The sequence below is a fragment of the Rhinolophus hipposideros genome (assembly GCF_964194185.1).
Source record: "Rhinolophus hipposideros genome assembly, chromosome: 19".
NCBI classification, from domain to species: Eukaryota; Metazoa; Chordata; class Mammalia; order Chiroptera; family Rhinolophidae; genus Rhinolophus; species Rhinolophus hipposideros.
The window spans coordinates 42,304,937-42,324,006 of NC_138065.1; the positions used below are offsets into that span (position 1 = coordinate 42,304,937).

General features: G+C 46.6%; 1 protein-coding gene across 10 annotated transcripts in view; it reads left to right on the top strand.

Annotated features, from left to right (window-relative positions):
* Window positions 1-18,101, top strand: part of RGS8 (regulator of G protein signaling 8) — a 40,053-nt gene extending 21,952 nt beyond the window's left edge. For 8 of the 10 annotated variants that reach the window (XM_081024832.1, XM_081024835.1, XM_081024838.1 and 5 more), the window contains 2 exons: window positions 11,631-11,797; window positions 13,037-18,101. In XM_081024832.1, coding sequence (XP_080880958.1) covers window positions 11,631-11,797; window positions 13,037-13,219 — 350 coding nt within the window. In that variant the 3' untranslated portion in view covers window positions 13,220-18,101. The remainder of the gene's footprint in view (window positions 1-11,630; window positions 11,798-13,036) is intronic. The other 2 variants (XR_013991663.1, XR_013991664.1) reach the window with 1 other exon arrangement.
* The last annotated feature ends 969 nt before the right edge of the window (window positions 18,102-19,070 follow it).

Consider the following 19,070-nt stretch of genomic DNA (forward strand, 5'->3'; position numbering starts at 1 on the left):
AGAAGAAAAAATATCTGGAAGGCAAATATTTGGAGCAGTTTTATTTCTAATCACATTTGCTGACAACCACAGTACAAAGCTGAAGAAGCACCCACTTGAGGTCTGGGAAATAATCACTTGCTCAGTGCTCTCTCATTCTCTTTTTTAACTAACAAATGAAACATGAAATTAAAATTGCTGATGGCTTCGTTAGATAAGAAAGGATTTCCAATGTGCATTAATTTGGCATCATTTTCCTGTTCATCCAGTAACAATTAGACTTGGTGTCTGAATTGTGCATGGAGTCTGCCCCCTAGGGTGTGTGTGTGGACACCCAGAAACCTTTCTACCTCTATAGCTCATACCTGAGGGAGTGACGGCTCCCAGGCTGTGGGAGACCTTTTCTGACAGGCTGCTGGGGAGCAGGCCCCAAATAGTGCATTTCTGCTTTTATTCCTCATGAGGGTAAGGCATATGCTTGTTATTCGTCCAGCTTTTAGTGGGACATTCTGTCTTTTAACTCTGAATCAATTTACCCTTCCTTCCTTTTTCTCCTCTTCCTTCCTTCCTCCCTCCCTCGCTCCATGCTTCCTTTGGTTTCTTTGGACATAAAGGGTGGATTCATTCCAGTTTTAAGGTGAAGGTGTAAGCAGGGCTCCTTCCTTTTTCCACTCACCCGTTTCAGCCTGATCCCACACCTAGATGACAGAGCACCTCACCTGGGCATCTCTTTGGCCTTAGTTTTGTTTCATTGTTTGCATGGAGCATGGAGGGTCACTACGGACCTGTCCCCACCAGACCCAGGGAAGGCTAGGTTAGTGCAATAGTACAGTTGAAAGCTCTTTTACATTTTCAGAGTTAGTATCCATGTCTGAGAAAAGACCGATAAAGAAGCTTTTAATTTTAAAAAATTAGCTTCCTTTGGGATAACGGTTGAGATATAGAAAAATATAATGACTTAACCTGGTCACACAGCAACCAAACAGAAAACCCCAAACAAACAAACACTAAAATTACCAGCTCATGAAATCCCGTAATTATTCATCCTATTGGTCTTTAGCTCTAGAATATACAGTTTAACAATCAGGTTTCCATTCACTGCACAGCTCTCCCCATATCCCTCTCCAAGCCAAAAGGTTTCTAGAAGAGTATAACTCCAAGTGCAATCCAAGGAAAGCAGCACCAGTAGCTGCTGGGAGCTGGTGAGAAATGAAAATGCTTGGGTTCTCTCTTACACCTACTGAGTCAGAATTTCTGGAGGTAAGGGCCCAGCAATCTGTTTTTCCTCAAGCTCCCCGGTAATGTCCATGCCCACTGAAGCTTGAGAAGCACTTCTCTGAGATACAAGTAAGTACAACCATGAGCCTGAGCCATGGTAGGGCAGGTGGTCTGTGCTTTCCCAGAAACATACTAAAGACTGCATCGCAGCTTTCCAAAGTTCTCAGGCAGCACATCCCTTTGATGGTAGGTCGTCTGTGTGTGGCAGATTCCACATTTGTAGCAGGTATACTGGAGGGTGTTCATAGTAAATAAATATGGCGGGCATGCTGTCCAGGTAATTTGAGGATTAAGTGTTAGAAAGAGATATGCCATCCTCTCTACCCTATGGTAATTTTTACTAGCACCCAGGAATGTGGGTGCACTTAGCCTTGATAGGAGTGCCTGGGATATATAAGGCAACTGTGAAAAGCTTGTTGGAAAAAGTTTGAATGAAAGCAATTAGACAGGCCTGCCACACCCATTCTGTCAATGACCAGCTATGTGACCTTGGCAAATTACATAACCTCTGTAAACCTCATTTTCTTCATCTGTAAAAGGGGCACGACAAGATTTAGCTTGTCAAGTTGTCGAGAGAATTAAATGGGATGATGGTTGTGAGATGTTAACCATAATGAATTGTACCTAGAGGGCTCCACAAGAGAAAACTCTTGTTATTGGTTTCCTTATAACACAACATGAAATTCACTGAGAAAACATGCGTCTCATGCTTCCCATATGCTAGAGATGCCATCAGCAACTTGTGCCCACACACAGCTTGAGGTTGAACATTGGGGGTAGGGTGGGGTGGTAGCAGAATCACAGGTGGGCTTATTCAAATTCCATTATACCTCACCCTCTTTGCTTCATGAAGTTTTGGCAGCCTTGCCTCATCCCTTCCCAATTTCCCCTCAACGTACGTAAGAGAACCCCTCTGGGGATGTCGTTTTTAAAAGCCCAGAAGGTAAATCTGATATATCCCCTTGTTGAGAGTCCCTGTGGTCTTCCTGTATCAAACCAACGAGACAAATATTCCCGGACACTTAACTTTTGCAGTCTTCCAGGCTGTGGACGGGTGGACATGGGGTTTTATAATACTTCCCTGGTATTAAAAAAGTCACTTGTGAATGCTATACTTCTACTGTATCGGGAGCACATCTCGGATGCCTCCCCGTTAATGGAAAACTCCTTGCTTATGTCTTAGAATAGTTGCAGCTACAGGCTGTAGCTTGCTTCTTTCTGTTACTTGCCTCAGCTTCTGGGTGACAAAATAGGAAAGAACTTTGGAAGGGGCGTTGTAAGACCGAGGCTGTCCTTAGTCTTCTACCACGTCCTGGGAATAAGCACCCAGGTAACCTCAAAATATCCTCATTTCCTTGGTGACAGGATCTCCTGTGTCCTTCTGGCTCAAAGGCTATCACTACCATCACATTCTACTACCCTTATCATCTTGCTCTATACTCACTAACAGAGGAGAGATCATTGAAGAAAATTATGTTACTACAAGACAGAGGTATAATTAGCAAACCAAGTGCTGGCCAGTAAATGCCAGTAACTGGAAATAGTTGGTTCTCTAAACAACCTCCCTACCTAAATCTTGCTGAGCCCTAGTTATTTGTTTCAAAACAAATATTGATTTGTTTATTTTATAGATAACACACAAGAAAGGCTTTGATTCTTATGCTAGTCTCCTCACAAATTTCAAATTAGTGAACGTGGTTCTGCATGAAAGCAGTTTTGACTTCACGATTAGTCCATGTAGCCTGGATTTTATACGTGTCCTCTGTCTGACCTTGGAACTCATTCACCAGTTTATTTTTTCCAATTGATCGGGGATACACGAGGACTCTGGTCTTTGAGACTTCACTTTGGTAAACAGAAAGCTCAAAAAAAAGGAGGGGAAAAAAATCATGCCTGTGAGCTCGTATTTTTCCAAACCTGGGCACTGAGCTAGACTCCAGCCCAGCCCCGATGCCAGCTAAATCAGGGCTCCTGGACCTTGAACTGTTACCTACGCCACCCTCCATGCTGCACCAGCTTCACTGCTCATTCATAGTGACCCAGTTTCTCTCCTTATGTAAGCACCCTGCATCAAAGAACTGGAGGGAGAATGCCGGCAGCCGGTAACATGTGTGGCCACAGCATGTGTTCTTGGAGATTGCTCAGGAGGTCGCAAATATTCTGCCCAGTGTTCCAGGAATTCTGGACACAGCCTTTCCGTCCTGCAACTAGAGAGGCACCCTCAAAAAAATGAGGTAACATTCTTAGAGCCTGGACTTCTTAGCGAGTCCTACAAAGTGAAAGGCAGACATGAAATGAAAAACAGGCAGGTCCTCCTGCTTCTCTCCCAGTTTCACGAATTGTTCACCACCCACCACGTTAAGTGACCAGCATTGTTCCTTTGGTGCCAGTCAGGCCATGTTCTGGATGATGACTCCCTAAACCACTGCGGTGGAGGCGTAATGGTCACAAACACTTGGGGAACACGCACTGTCTGAATGTCAGGCTCTGTGTGCTGTTTTCATGTGTTACGTAAACAGGATTATCGCCACAGTCCCATGGAGCAGGTGAAGTCAGGATCCGCATTTCACGGATGGGGAAACTGAGGCACAGAGAGCCTAGCGTCTTCCCCAAGGTCACACTTAGCTAGTGTGTGTTAGGCCACAATCACAGGCGGAATAGCTTCAGGGATCAGAGAAAAGTCACTGTCTACCTGCCAGGAATCTGTGGGGATGCGATGGAGGGGGAACTCCAGGTCCCTGGGTTTAGGGGAGGGAGTGGTGTCTGGGGGGCATGGACCCAGATGCATCAGGCCTCTGGCAGTAGAAGCACAGCTAAGCAAAGCAGGTCGTTCTGAAAGATGCCAGGAGAAGCTGATGAGCCTTTCAGAGATAAACCAGCATCCTGCATTTATCATGTTTATCATGTTTGGACCAACTGCAGTTTAAGAACAAGCAGGAGGGGTGGGTCCTGGTTGAGAGAAAGGGAAAGATGGAAAAGGGGGTGAAAAGGAACAGAGGACAGAAGAAAAGGGAGGGGGCAGGAAAAGATGCTGAGGGGCGAGGGAGCGGTGAAAAACTTACTGGGAAAAGGTGGGAAGTGATAAAAGGGGGAGGAGAGGATACAGATGGGAAGAAGAAATTCTGATGGCTCTGGTCCCATAAAATCCCTTTGCTGGCCACATAAACAGGAAAGGTGGGCCAGGTAAGGACAAATGGTCTGTATACAGAAGCCCTCTGAGGCCATCTGCTCCAGGAAAGGGAAGGGGTCCTGCAGCCCTGGGGGGCTTTCCACCCCTTCTCAAGTCCATTGTTACCCAATGGTTTCTCTTTGCACAGTGACTCTCTGTCAGCCTTGTTCAGCACCCGCCCTGGGAATATGAAAGGGAGCAAGGAGGTTGGTGCTGAGAGGGGTGGGCAAGCAGAGGAGGAGGGCTGTGGGCAGGGCAGGCCAGTATGTGCAAGGCTTTGTGAGCTTTTCAGAGTCTTTGCCATCATCACATGCTGCTGCTTCTCAGGTCCAGACCCTCCCAGGCCACGCTCCCCTTCTTCCCTAACTCTCCTTAAGCTCTTCCCTTGAAATCTCTGGCAATTTTCAAATGATGTATTTGCTTTGGTTCTCCTCCCACTCCCCTGGAAGCCTGCCCTGGTAATACAGGTGACCACATTTTGGGTGAGGGTGCCTGAAAGAGCAAGAGAGCTTTACAAGGTCATTCAGCCATGCTTTGTTATAGCGTGCCCAAGCCACCGCTGGGGAATGTGCCTGTCTGCTCTGTGAGGTGACACTGCATCTCAGGAAGGATGCTTTGAGTGGGTGTCAGTGCCGTGGGAAGGGGAGGAAGAAAGTGAAGGCAGATTCCAGGTTATCTGTGGTACCTACTGGCCTCAGAGAAAGTGATGGCGTGTCCTCCTGTGGGAGAATCCTCAGCTCTGTAAGCCAAATGGCATATTTGCCCTGCTGTGGTATACTTTCAACATGATGGTCTGATTTGGGATCGTTCATTGTCCATCCCTCCTCTGCAGAAATGATCATGTGGGGCCCACCGATGGTCCAGAAGATAGACAGGCACTGTGGGCTCTGAGGTCACACAGAGATGCGTAAATCTACTTTCCACCTCTTACTGGCCCACGTGACCACAGACATTTAGCTTAAACTCTCCAAGATGGAAGACTTGGGCTTTGCGATGTCAAGGCCGCACAGGACCCAAACCCTGGCTCCAGCACCTCAGCCTTGATCCTAGCGTTGGTGTAAGGATGAAGTGGGCTGATATACTCGTATGTAGATTGGACCGCATAGAACTTGGCCTGGGGCATGTCCTGCATGTATGATGGTGCCGATATAGAGGAGGAGGAGGACGCCAAATAAGCAGCTGAGAGCTGTGTCTGATGCAGGCGTATCTAAGTTACCACGGGGACACAGAGCAGAGCGCCAACTCCACCTGGGAGAGGCCATCACATCCAACCCTCCTCTTCACAGATGAGGATACTAAGACTCAGTGAAGTTGAATGCACTGTCTTAGGTCAGAGAGCTAATTATAGGGTTGACTCTGACCAGAACCGGTGCTCCCGACTGAGACGGAGGTGCTCCCGCCCCAGGTGGAATGGGCAAGTTTCGCTAGGCTGCCTCAGTGAACCTGCCAGACAGTCGTGGGCTGGGTATGAGTTCACCATTGGTTTACTCCAAATCCCCATCCCCACGGAGATGGTCTCAACTGCTTTCGATGTAATTTGGTTGAGTGGTACTTCCATGCCTATCTTTGCCTCTGTGGTGTTCTTCTACTCTCAGATACGCCCCCGCCTTCCTCGGTGACTTTACACTCGCTCCCATCTCGTCTGTTGTCATCCTTCTTGGAAACATCTCCATCCGTGGTGTTACTCATGGCCTCCTTGTCTGCTGCTGCACTGGCACTCCCTCCCCTCCCCTCCAGCGTCCCTGGCACAAGCATGGAGTGGGCCCCACCCCCGCACACACTGGCCCACCAACTCACATAAGGATGCTGGCTTTGTAAATTGGCATCCTTGCCCCTTACCATGTGACCTTGACCTATTTAACTTCTCTATGCTTCGTTGTTCTCCCCACAAAATGGCAACATATTAGGACCTATGCTACCACTTTGCTCTGCGGAGCAAATGTGACAGGGTTCATCAAACACTGGGTGCAGCGCCTGGCCCAAAGTAAGGACTCAGTAAATGCCTGGGGCGGTTATTTTTTCCATTTCTCGCTTCAACTTTTTTTTTTTTAAATTCCTGTTTATCCTTCTCCCCTTCTGCAGTGCTCTAACTGCCAGGTCCTAAATCCTTGCTTTTGTTCAGGTTCAAGTTTCATTTGCCAACCAAGAACTGGTGCCCCTCTCTTTGAGTGATGGGTACACCTCAAAACTAAACGTCTTTGTTCCCTTCCTTTTGCATCATAACCTTCTCCAGGAACTAAATTCTAGGCCTTTACAATTGTTTGCCTGTTTCTTATGATCTTCCTATTCATTTTCCCAAAGTAGCCGCTCCAAACTCTTTCCATTCTTAGGTATCCCCGACTACAGCACACACTTTACTTGTAATTATTCAATTAATTATTTTAAATTATTTAATGTCTGTTACATGAGACTAGCTTGTGAATTCTGGGAGGTGGTGACTTTATCTGTCTTACTCATACCTTATCCTCAAAACCTAGCACCTGGAGGCAGACCTCCTACTCCCCAAATTTATAAGGAAGATTAACTTGCTGCATCTCCAAGCCATCCCTTCCCTGACCATTTCTCTCTATCTTCATCCGCACCCCTCTTTTTCTCTCCTTTTGATTCTAAGGAAGACAAGTTCTTCCACTTCTGAATCTCTCTCCTTCTCTAGAATTTGCCTCTTCCAGATGCTACACTTTTGCCTCTTTAATCTTGCTGTTCCCTTGCTCTTTCTCTTCTGCCTGCAAGCACATCTGGAAATTTCTTGCTTTGCAGTCGTATAGACCTGGTAGGGAAACATGGCTCTTCTTGCCAGCTGTGTAAGTGGGAAATCTATTTGCCTTCTGTAAGTTTTAGTTTCTTCCTATGGAAAATGAGAGTGACACCGTGAAAATCAATGGAGCTGGTGTTTGTAAAATCCCCAGCAAAAAAGCATGGCCTCTAGTAAATAAATAAAACTCCCTGCCCCAAATCCTAAATCAATCAATAAAAACAAAATCTTACACTCCCTAGTCCTACCACCTTGTCCAGCTACAATCAGATAGGAGCTCCTTTGTCACACACCTAAACTAGAAACTTCCCTGCATCCATAGGCAGCCTTCCCTCTTTCTCTCCATCATAACTCTGTTCTACCTTTCTAGGGCAACATGTTATCAATTAAACTCTTTCCTTTAACTTCAATTCCTCCTGCTCAACAGAGCTCTTTTCTGATTAGATCAACATTTAACCATACTCAAGACAACCTTAAAAAAAACACAAAACAAACAAACAGAAAAGAACCAAAAAATACCCTCTTTTCTGACCTCCAATTTCCCTCCAACTATGAGGTCTGATCTTTCTCCTCCCTTCTTGCAAGAGACATCTGAATTAACTGTTTCTATTTCCTCCCCTCTCATCCATCACTATACTCACCCCCTATGGCAAGGGCCCCCATCATACCACGAAGACTGTTCCTGCCAGGGGTTGCCGAATGTTGTCACTGAATCTAATGACCACTTCTCAGACCATGTCTACTCGTATCTTGACCTCTGGGTAGCACGGGCACAGAGGCCACTTCCTCCATCTTGAAATGTTCTCTACCCCGGCTTTCCATAGTAGGTGTCCTCCTACCTCTCTGGCTCTTCCACAGGCGTCTTGGTGTATGTCTGTCCTATAAGTAGGCTCAATAATTTTTACCATTATTACATTAAACACTAGTCTTACTAAACGAGTTCTGGTTACTCAGAGTGACTTTAATTCCAGGCCTTTGCTCACGGGGATCCCCCTTCCTGCAATTCTCTTCCCCGTCTTCCCTGTGCTTCTGTCTGACTCAGTTTCCTTCTCCAACTTCACAGCTCAGCTTAGAAGCTTCTTTCTCCTGCAAGTCCTCCCTTTCCTCCTCAGGTCTGGCTCAGGTATCCCTGCTGGGTACTTTCCCCGCAACCTACACTCTCCCCATCATACCACTTATCATATGGACCAGGATTACCATGATTTCTTGGCTCACATTGCCCTTTCACTGCAGGTACTGTGAGACACTAATTGTGCCTGTTTTTAGCGCCTAGCAGAATGACTGGGTCACACAATGGGTGAAAGGATGAATGGAGATGGTATTATTGCTGTGTTTAACTGGGAGTTACTATACCTTATGGAGGACGAATGCTACATATTATCCCTTGAGCGACCTCAGTCAAGCCACTTCTCTAAGCATCATTCTCCTGTAAAATGGGAAGAAGTAAAGCAACATCCCTGAGAGCACTTTGCAGGTATCATCTCTTTAGTCACATGAAGACCCAACAAAGCCGAGACAGATGAAAAGAGATAACGCCTGTAGCTTGTATAGCTTGAGGCCAGTTTCCTTCCTTCCTTCACTGGGTTATCTTCACCAATACCACTGAGGGAAGCAGAAAGGCAATTTTCTTTCTTTATCTGGAACTAGAGTCAGCTTGCTTGCAAGCATCTGTTTTTGCTTGATGAAAAACAAAACAAAATCTAACACAAACAACAAATGAACTTTCCCATTCAAGGAATTAAATCGCTGCTGGTTTAAAAACAGGCTCTTCAAATAAAAAAAAAAAAAACAGAAAGAAAAAATGAATTAAAAAACACACAAAACAAAACAGGCTCTTCCAAGTTATTCTTCGAAGTCACTTTGCATTTGTTTTAGGTAGATGCAGTGTGTTAAGGTCCTTCTGCCATCCTTTCCTTCCCTCTCCTTGACTACAGTGGAAAGGCAATGGGATGCGGAGGAAGGTCCTCAGGTCCTCCCTGGGTCCACTGACAGTATCCATGGCTCTTGTCATGCATTGATGTGTGGAATGGCCACCACTAAGAGGCCATCTGGCTGAACCAGCACCACCACACCCTAAGGTTTTAAGGGGCACTGTCTCCTCAGAGGCTTCCACATAGGTGGTTTTCCATCCAACATCTGCCTGTAACCTCTGCCATGGTGGTGATCTCCTGGCAGGCAGGTTAGCTCTCAAATCCGAGTTCCTCAGAGCCTGTGGAAACCTCTGGACCTTGTCTTTGAAAACTTGGAGGAGATAAGGGGCAGTAAAAAGAGCATTATGAGGGATTTTATGGGCAGAGATTTTCTGATTTGTTCTCTGATGTATCCCAAGACTTTAAATAGTACTTTGTACCTTAGCAGTTTAAAAAAAACATTTTGCATTGAATGAATGAGTCTCAGGTCATCTCTCTGCTGAACCATTGCCATGTCACTGTTTCACACTCACTTTGATTCTCAATTTATCTGGGGTTTCTACTCCCTCCTCTCAGGGTTTTGAACCCAATGTAGGAATAAGGCTGGGTGGGGCCCTGAGCAGACCTTTTTCTTATTTGAGTCTAAACTGTGTTACTCTTCTCCTCCTGCCCTGCCTGGCACAGGAACAATTTTATTTCCACCCTGTCTGATGAGAAACAAGCTTACATCATATTCTGATTTCACCATTTTCCTTGTCTTAAAATTAAGGTGACCACATGTCCCGGTTTTTGCCTGTAGTGGTCATGGTTTTTGTCCACTGTTCCCATGTAATTAACAGAAGTGCCCCCTTCATTCTCAAAAATATCATGGCTGGGGTGATTAATTTCATGGCCACTCCTAGTTTTGTTAGACACTTTCAGCTCAGACCTCCAAACTTAGATTTCTTTGTGATTTAAAATTTAGCTTAGGGAGTCCCATCAAAACCCGTTTCTCTCTCAAGTTTGTGTCTCTTGCAATTAAAAATCTTGGCTTTTTTGACTGTTGTTCTAGCATGGACATTAAGATGTCTACATTGAAAGATAAAGATAAACCATGACTTTTTAAAAGTTTTTATTCAATGTGTTGGAGTGACATTGGTTAATAAAATGACATAGGTTTTAAGTGTGCAATTGTATAATACATCATCTGTATATTGCATTGAGTGTTCACCACCCAAAGTCAAGTCTTCTTCCATCACCATATATTTGATCTCTTTTACCCTCTTTTACCTCTCCCAACCTACCTTTCCCTCTGGTAACCACCATAGTGTTGTCAAACAATGACTTTTTAATTCAGAGAAATAAAAATGTTTCAGAAAAGTAAAAACAAACAGTTAAATACATCAACAGCATGGTGCCACCAATGCAGCAAATGATCCTGGGCAGTGGTGCCCTGTCTTGCTGCATATTTGTGGACCTCAGATGCTCAGGTCATCCCGTCACCCAGAATTAAGAACTGTTAACATATTGCCCTCCTAATGAATTTTAGAAAAGAAGTAAAACATTATAGCTGGAGTCGTGTTTAATTAATGCAGTGACTTCTTGATTCTAGGCTGTATCTGTCCTTCCCAGAGAGTGTTTTGTAGAAAACTATCGCTGGTATTCAATTAGAGAAGTATGTGTTAAGGATTAAAATAATTCATAAAAAATATTGTAAAATAAAAACATTAACTGAATGCATAGGTTGTCAGTGAAGGTTATTTGCCTTTCCAAATCTATGTGGTAACCCTGCTCATCTTATTCTGATTGCAAGCTTTATTTAGCAATAGGCATGGCATTGATTAATAAAAATGAAAGGGTGTACTAATTGTTAACTCATTTAGTATAAATATTATAATCTTAGTTAAAACACATAATTTGATAGGCAAGATCTTTTCAAGTAAACGATCAATGGCATACGCCATTAAAACACAGTGCCTCAGAGGTGTTTTAAAAAAGGCTGGGAACCGTATCCACATAATAAGAATGGCATTGCCAGCTAAATTTCAGTACGTGTTTATTTTCAGACATTATTCTGGTAGTAGCGATGCATTTGCCCTGAGGAATTCACACCTCCCTCTAGTCCGTTTTATAAGATTGTTTTATCAGGGTGGCTGACTTGGATTAGGGTTAAGGAATGGATTACATGTATTACTTTGGAGTAATTAGAAACACAGGCTCATCCAGTAGACCCAAGGGACAGCCAACTCTGCATTTGGGGATAGGCAGTGGCCACCGAGGGCTGATTAGAAGTGACCAGGCCTTCCCATACTTGTTATTACTGTGGTTTCCTAAACATTTCCCCTTCATATCACTATGATCCTTGAGTAAGGAGCCGGGCTTGCCTCTAAGAGAACTTGTGTGTCTACAAGCATAAAGTCTTCACGAGGATGTGGAGGAGGAGCCGGGGGACAAGATGGTCAGAGCCACTTTCACGTTGTTACTGCCTTTCTCTTTCTTCCCACTTCTTGAGCTTAAGCTTCTCCCTGTCTCTCTTCTTCTCCATCTCCCTCCATATGCACAGGTGGGGTGGCTGCGTTCCGCGCCTTCCTGAAGACGGAGTTCAGCGAGGAGAACCTGGAGTTCTGGTTGGCCTGTGAGGAGTACAAGAAGACCAGGTCAACTGCAAAACTGGTCTCCAAGGCCCATAGGATCTTTGAGGAGTTTGTGGATGTGCAGGCTCCCAGGGAGGTGTGTTGGTGGTGGCAAGCATCTTGTCAGACCTCCATCCATGGCTCCTGGCTCACAGCTCCCTCCTTGAGGGGGGTTTGAGCCAGGCTTGGTGGGGACTTTCTTTGGAACTGAGCCTCACTGCTCTTTCTGATGGCCCTTAATGAAAATGGGATCATTTTAAGGGGCAGAGACAAGAGCTGGCATAAAAGGAGCTCCATTAGGCGTGTTTTAGCTGTCTGTCAGTTAAATATGTGCCTGCAGGGAACTCTGTTTCTAAAGCGATTCTGCAAGGATGGATACCACTGAATCCATGTGAGCTGTCCGAGTGGAACGCAGCATGGCTTCATGGAATGAGCATCCACTTTGGAATCTGGGTCCAGTCTCAGCCCCACCACTTACGAGCTGTGTGATCTTGGTCAAGTTACCTAGCTTCTCTAAGTCACATTTTCCCTGATGTAAAAGAATATAACATCACCTACCTTTCAAGACTACGCTGAGTATTAGGGATAAAGCACCTATTGAATATTTGTCACTGCTTATTAGTGAGTAACTACAATAATTTATTTTTTGATAACTTATAATTCCTTATAATAAGAAAATGAATTTCTGTGTACTGCTGTTCTGAGATAAACAACAAAATTTTACTTGGGAGGGTTTTAGAGAAGAAAAATATTTGCTTTCTATGAGTTTGGGTGCACTACATACGTAGACCTCTTCAATTACACTTTGACTTGGGCTGCAGGATGTCTTTGGTCAGTGGCCAGGATGCTGTAGGCTTCTTTTAATGATGCTTGGAACAGAGATGTGCATTCTCACCATAGTCTGTCTCCCAGGGCCGTTTGTTTTCTTAGTAGTTAATAAAGGACAAGAGGGCAAGCTTACTTTGGGGAACCAGCATTAAAACTTGTCTCTAGTCTAACTCTGCCTGACTTTGTAAAGGCCTCTGGGTTAAGAGTTAAGGGAATTGGGGTTTGCCTTGGCTGCATTACTAACTTTCCGTATTATTTTAGACCAGCTTTTTAGTGTCTCTTTACTCAGTGTCTTTATCTATAAAGGAGGATGAGGAATGTCTGGTCTTCAGACCTCACAGGAGTCTTTCTGGGACCCAAAGGGAGGAACTCCCTGAAAACAGCTTGAAAAGCAGGAATAAGCTTACATATATAAGATGCTGTCACTGGTTATTACATAGCTAGGACCAGCTGCCAGGTGCCTTGGCCCTTGAGAGCCTATGACGATGTTCTCTATTTGTGTCTCCAGGTAAACATAGACTTCCAGACCAGAGAAGCCACGAGGAAGAACATGGAAGAGCCATCCGTGACTTGCTTTGACCAAGCCCAGGGGAAAGTACACAGCCTCATGGAGAAAGACTCTTACCCCAGGTTCCTGAGGTCCAAAATGTACTTAGATTTGCTGTCCCAAAGCCAGAGGAGGCTCAGTTAGACCTCAGATGGGGACTCTCGGAGATCATCAGCTTTCCCCTTCCCTTGCTGCCAAGACCATCTTCTAATGTGAAATGTCATAGTGTTCAAAAGCAGTGGCATTTAGGTTGGGAGGCTGGGGGTGAAGAGGGGATAAAGGGCCATTCCAAAGCGTGATCCAGCCACCAGAGCTGGGACTCTATTCCACGTATCCACGTCTGTGTTTTAGTTAGCGGGAGCACTTTGCTGTTGTCACCCTTCTGTGGATTAGCAACTTGTCCTCCATAATGCCTTCCTTGGGTCATCTCCACTGAGAAGGCGGATTTACTAGCTCGGGCTAATCTGTAAATAATGCAAATGCAATTTCCACTCCTTCCACACCCTCCTCGGTTAGGATTGCTCACTCCCTAGCATCCTCTAATCCTGTGAGGAATAGTTAGAAGACTCTGGCTCACATTTGTGATTTGCTATCACAGTGTAATGGCCAGTCCTGGGTGCTGGGACCTCATAGTTTAGGAGAGAGGTCTCTGTGAAATCCCGGATTTCTAGCACTGTCATTGACAGATGGTTTCTGGGAGAAAGTGCAAACTCCATGGAGTTGGCTGTTTTACCCATTTCCACAGGACCGGTGTGAAAAGCTGTGCTCACGGCCCATCTTAGTCTCAGAAATTCACAAGACTCCCCTAACTTTGCAAGACCCTTCCAGAAAGGGTCTTAGAAGATGTCCTTCACAACTTCTGATGTGGAACTACAATTAAGAAAGACACAGCTTGCAAATCTTCCTCAATCCTACCAAGAAGTTTTTCAGAAAACGAATAATCAGGAAATGTAGCACCAGGAGACTTTTGTGCAATGGGGCACCATATGACTTTTCTGCTGCTTAATGTAGTCTCTGCCCTCGCCTCCCTATGGCATCATACGTCACTGATCTCTTAGAATGACAGACAGCTTGGCAAGGGAGATGAATTCCCGTAGCATAGACAGCTCTCACGGTGTCTAGTACTTTCCCTGTCTCTCTCCATCCACCTTCCATGCAGGTCATGTAATTATGATGGGAGAGAATGGGAACTTAGGCTATAACTCTCTAGCTTGCTTCCTGGGAGCATGCTTTCGTAGAATGGTCCTTCTTACGAGGGCCATCTTGGCTCTTCAGCAGCTTCCTTCTTGATCTCTGACATTTTGGGATTGAACATGAGGCTAAGAAGATCACTGTGAACGTCTGGTTGTGGAGAAACTTCCTAAAATGCTTTCATGGCACCCTGGGGCTGCTCTTGGAAATGTGTCAGGAAACTCTTTCTTGGAAGATGAGTGAGGTGCATGGAACCTCCTCTAGCTTCCCAAAGAAAAGCTGACTTGAGCACAAGACTGCGGGGCCAAGGAGATGAATCCTCGTCTGGGAGACCAGAAAGTGGAGAAGGACCCCGGAAGAGGCTGGTCTCCAGGTAGACCCAATCCCAGAGAACGTGCTGGCGGAACTATTGGGATAATTCACAGCTGATGGATTTGGAGTCGCGGCAGATCTTCAGAACTTTCAGCTTGACTCAATGTAACAGCACCTGATTAGGCACAAGCTCCAGAGTGCCCGTGACTGAAAAGGGGGCAGAAGCATTCTCCTCTTGCAGAGGTGATGGGCCTCTTGAAATATGCAGGACGTTCAGTGTTGGCATTCCTGTCCAGTAACTTTGTGAATCTCATCCTTCCTGGGCTGCAGTTAGATGAGGCCAAGAAGGCTCTTGAGTCCCACCGGTGTTGGGCCCACTGCCCTGCCACGGCCCATCATATCTATAGGTGACAGTTTGTGTGTCTGTGTGAACCACCAAGGAGAAAGAACACATGCCTCCTAGCTCTCACGCTGAAGAGACCTGTGGAATTTCATGTTCAAGAACTCTGAAGCCTCAAAGCGGTGTTCCTAATTAGATCAGGTAGTATTCCCCTGCCCCCACCAGTAAAAAAAACACAAAAATCCTTAGCTAAAGCTGCCAGAATTCATTTAATGATCAAATTCTCGAACAGGGTATTTTAAACATTGTTTACATACGAAATGTACATCTGCTGCCAACTCTACTGCTGAAACAAGGTGCATATAAATTGGAAGAGCATGGAGCTATGGAAATATGAAACGTCCTAAGAGGGGCCTTTTTACCACTTCCACTCTCCTCAGGAGACAAATCTGAACAAGAGTGTTGTGCGGTGGCTTCATCCGGGGACTCGAGTTCTTGCCAACTATTGGTGAAGTGAAGGTTACAGATGGTGGTGTCGTGGTACAGGGTGACGTCCTCCCACAACAAGAGGCATGAAGGACCAAGGTTGGGTATCCCGAATTTTGCTGCTAAGGGAGGGTACGTGGGCCGTGTGTAGAGGAATGTGATAGCTATATTTATGGTACTCCCATGGAGTGTGTGTGAGTGTGTATGTGTGTGTGTGTGTGTGTGTGTGTGTAACAATTGTGAGCGTTAAGCTAGTAACCACTGAGATGATCTCCCTGAGGGGTGGAGCTGTCCTCATACATTTATGTCTTGCTTTCCACAAAAGGCACAGAGCCCTCCGCTCTCATGGCTACTTTCAGGCACTTTGGTCATGCCAATCCAGATTTTGGTCTGTGACAAAACAAAGAAATGTTTACAACATCTAGAGCAATATCCAAGCATACCTCATCCCTGACCTCTTCCATTTCCTCTTCCATAAGCCCTTATCGCCTTGTTAGCTGGGCCACCTGCAGGTGCCGCTTCTTCCATTTAATGTCTTCCTTTGCTCCGGCTTGTGCTGTGGACTGCCTCCTGGGCTCGAGGTTTGCTCTGTGCCCGGGACCTTCAAAGGCCCAGGGCAAGCCAGGGCAGTAGGCCGGGCAGAGCGGTGACTTTGAGGACTGTTCTCCACTCTGAGTGGCCTTTCGGCCCCACGCGAGTGTTAAGCTGTTTGGGGGCTGGTGTGGAATTTTCCTGTTGCCCTCGGCAAACCAAATAGAACACAATCAATGACCACCATTCACAGCCCTGGACGTCTCCGCTGTGAGGAAGGGTCCTCCGAGCAGTATTTAGTATTAAACTTGAGCATCCAGGAATTCCTCCCCTCAAAAAGCCTGTTACAAGGGCTAATTCCCACCCAGAGATGCTGATCCAACAGACCCGGGTGGGACCCAGACATCTGCATTTCTAATAAGCTCCCAGGTGCGTATATTTGAAAAAAGACAGTAGTCTAAGACAGTGTTCTCACCCCTTGGCTGCTCGTTGCAGCCACCTAGCAAATTTTTACAACCCAAGTGTCCAGGTCCCAGCCCAGAACAGGTTGGTGTTGGGACCCAAGGGATCCCCCCACAGGTGGTTCAATGTGCAGATCAAGTTCGTAAGCTAGGGCCTGAGGGGAACACAGCTGAGCAGAAAACACCGAAGTGTGGACCCAGAGGGCTGGAGAACACCCAGATGCAAACAAATAGTGACCAGGAACCTGCCAGCCCTAAGGCTCACTGTTGGGGTGGCTGCCTCTGTGCCCATTCAGGCTGACTTGCTCCTTTGAGATACAAAGGCCATGTGTTTCTGCCCCAGCTACATGCATTGTTGAGCGGCAGCTGTGCCAACAATGGGCAAGGGGGGACTTAATTGAGAGAGGTTTTGCCACACCTCTCCATCTTGTTCACAGTGCTTCCTCCAAGCTGGCCTCCTGGGTTGTTCCCCCCTATTTGTTTTCATGTACTCCTGCGTGTGGCCATTTTGTGTTAGGCTGTGCCTCTGTCCCCAAAGCCATGCGACATGGTAGTTGGAACTCAGGCAGTGGGTGAAGGTGTGTGGTAGTGAGAAGAGCAGTAGCACAACTTACAAATTCCTCAGAGGAGGGCGTTACATCCTGGGAATGTTGAGCCCTTTGAGGCTTTGTTCTCCAAGGCCACGGTGAGGTTTGGGTTCCTGCTCTAAGCGCTCACCATTCCCTCTTTGTCTCAGGCGGGATGGGCAGCCAGAAAGTTCCTAGCTGATTTTACTCTTGGGTGCTCTCCCCAGAACTTGCTGCTCTCAATCAACTAAAGCTGTGAAATGGTGTCCTGCCCAGGCTGGGCCTCCAGCCTTCGGGTACAAATCTGGGAGCATCTCCTATGCACACTGAGGGTCCAGGCACTGCCGGTCCTGGGCTGGGATTCCCATTGGGCTGAGAGCCTGGGGAGGGTGAGATGGGGAAAACTGCAGGGGAAGGACCTGGGGGAAAAGAGAGCAGTTAGTGTGGTGTCTGCTTCTCCATGAACCAGAAGGGGGGTGATGGGAAGCACACTCAGAGGCCGGAAGGTCTCCCATCCCCAGGAGTGCCCAGAACTCTCCTGACCCTGTCTGTGCCACTTCCAAGGAAGGCAGGGGAAACACGGTTTTCCACCCAAGGCTGTCCTTCCATCGGCCAATGTCAGCCCTCTTTAAATCTGTATCTCTTCGGGTTGGAAGCAAGAGAGGTGGCAAAGACACCCCTGTCGTCGAAAGCCTGTGCCCCTTGGCGTGAGACTGTGGAGCAAGAACCCAAGAGCAGAGACGTCTTCCTGTTACTGTGGCCTCTCAGGACACCACAAGATGCGGTGGACCAAATGGGAGACTACAGGATGGGGCCACAGGCCTTCCCAGGTTTGGGGGCGGGCCCTGTCAATCAGCTTTTCCCTTCTTGGTTCTGACTCCCTTTTGCCCCTTCTGCTCCCTTCCCTCTGCCAGGTGCAGAAAATGGTGGCTGGTCTTGGTGTGCTCTCCACCCATGGTAGCATTAGCTGAGTCACGCAGCGTGCACGACAGATTTGTAGCAGCTCATCTGCCATACAAAGCGCTTGGCTGATGGAGTCCTCATTGAGTTGTTTCATTACCATGCAAAGTGGAATCATGTCCTTCACCTTGACTATAAACAAGGCTGTGAGACATAATAAACAGAACCTGAACACGCTGCCCTCCGCTCTCTGCCCACATTTCTGGCTGGCTGACTCTTGAGGAGGAAACGCTTCACATAACACATGGACTTCCCAGGGGCGGGGGCACACGCCTCACCCAGTAGAAGCTGGCACGGGGCTGGCCACCAGAAAAAGGGGCCGTGGTGTGGGTGGAAATGGGATGGGAATGGTTTGGGATGAGTGTGGGGGTGGAGAATGACTTTGGGTTATGAGAGCGGCCTTGGAAGTGTCAAGTGCTATACAAACAGGAGGTAGTGTTTTCATTAGTCCCACCTACTGCTTGAAAATGGAGGGAGAGAACAGGCGGACGGATGGTTTGTATATTTGTTCAGCTGGGGCAATCTGAAAATGGAACTCATCTGGCTTGTGACTGTACTCTTTATACAATTGGTGTGCCCCTGAAAAGGGTGCATTTGTCACTGAATTTTTGAGTGTCTCTGGTGATCGAGGAGGCTGAAGGGAGAACAAGGGGTATTGTCTACTCACAAAAGCTCATTTTTCAGGTGTGGTAATAAGATAGAGATATATAAAATCGTTATCATCCAAATAATTAAAATGCACTAGAGAAAGTCTTTCTTTAAAGGAAAGCTGACATTTCTTCTAAGGAAAGTGCTTTAGGTTAAATGAAAGTCTTTTGTAATGCAAATGATCACCCCAAATTCTAGTTTCGTGGACTGGGCAAGGCGTGGTGGCAGCCTGGGCTGCTGCAGACAGATGGCATGCCACCGGGGAGGGACTGGGATTGGTTCCTCTCTTCCCAGCTTTGCTGTGCTCCTTCTTATCCCAATTGCTTACAGGGGTGGTGGTGGGTGGGGGTGGGGGGCAGTGATTCTGACCACTCCAAGACCAAGAGAAGCAGGAAAGGAGGCGAGGTGAGGGATCAAAGGGGTTATACCTGACGCACAAGCCTTCCGGGCCAGGCCTCGGGCTCTCTGGGCCTGGGAGGAGACCCTGTCTTCAGGATTCC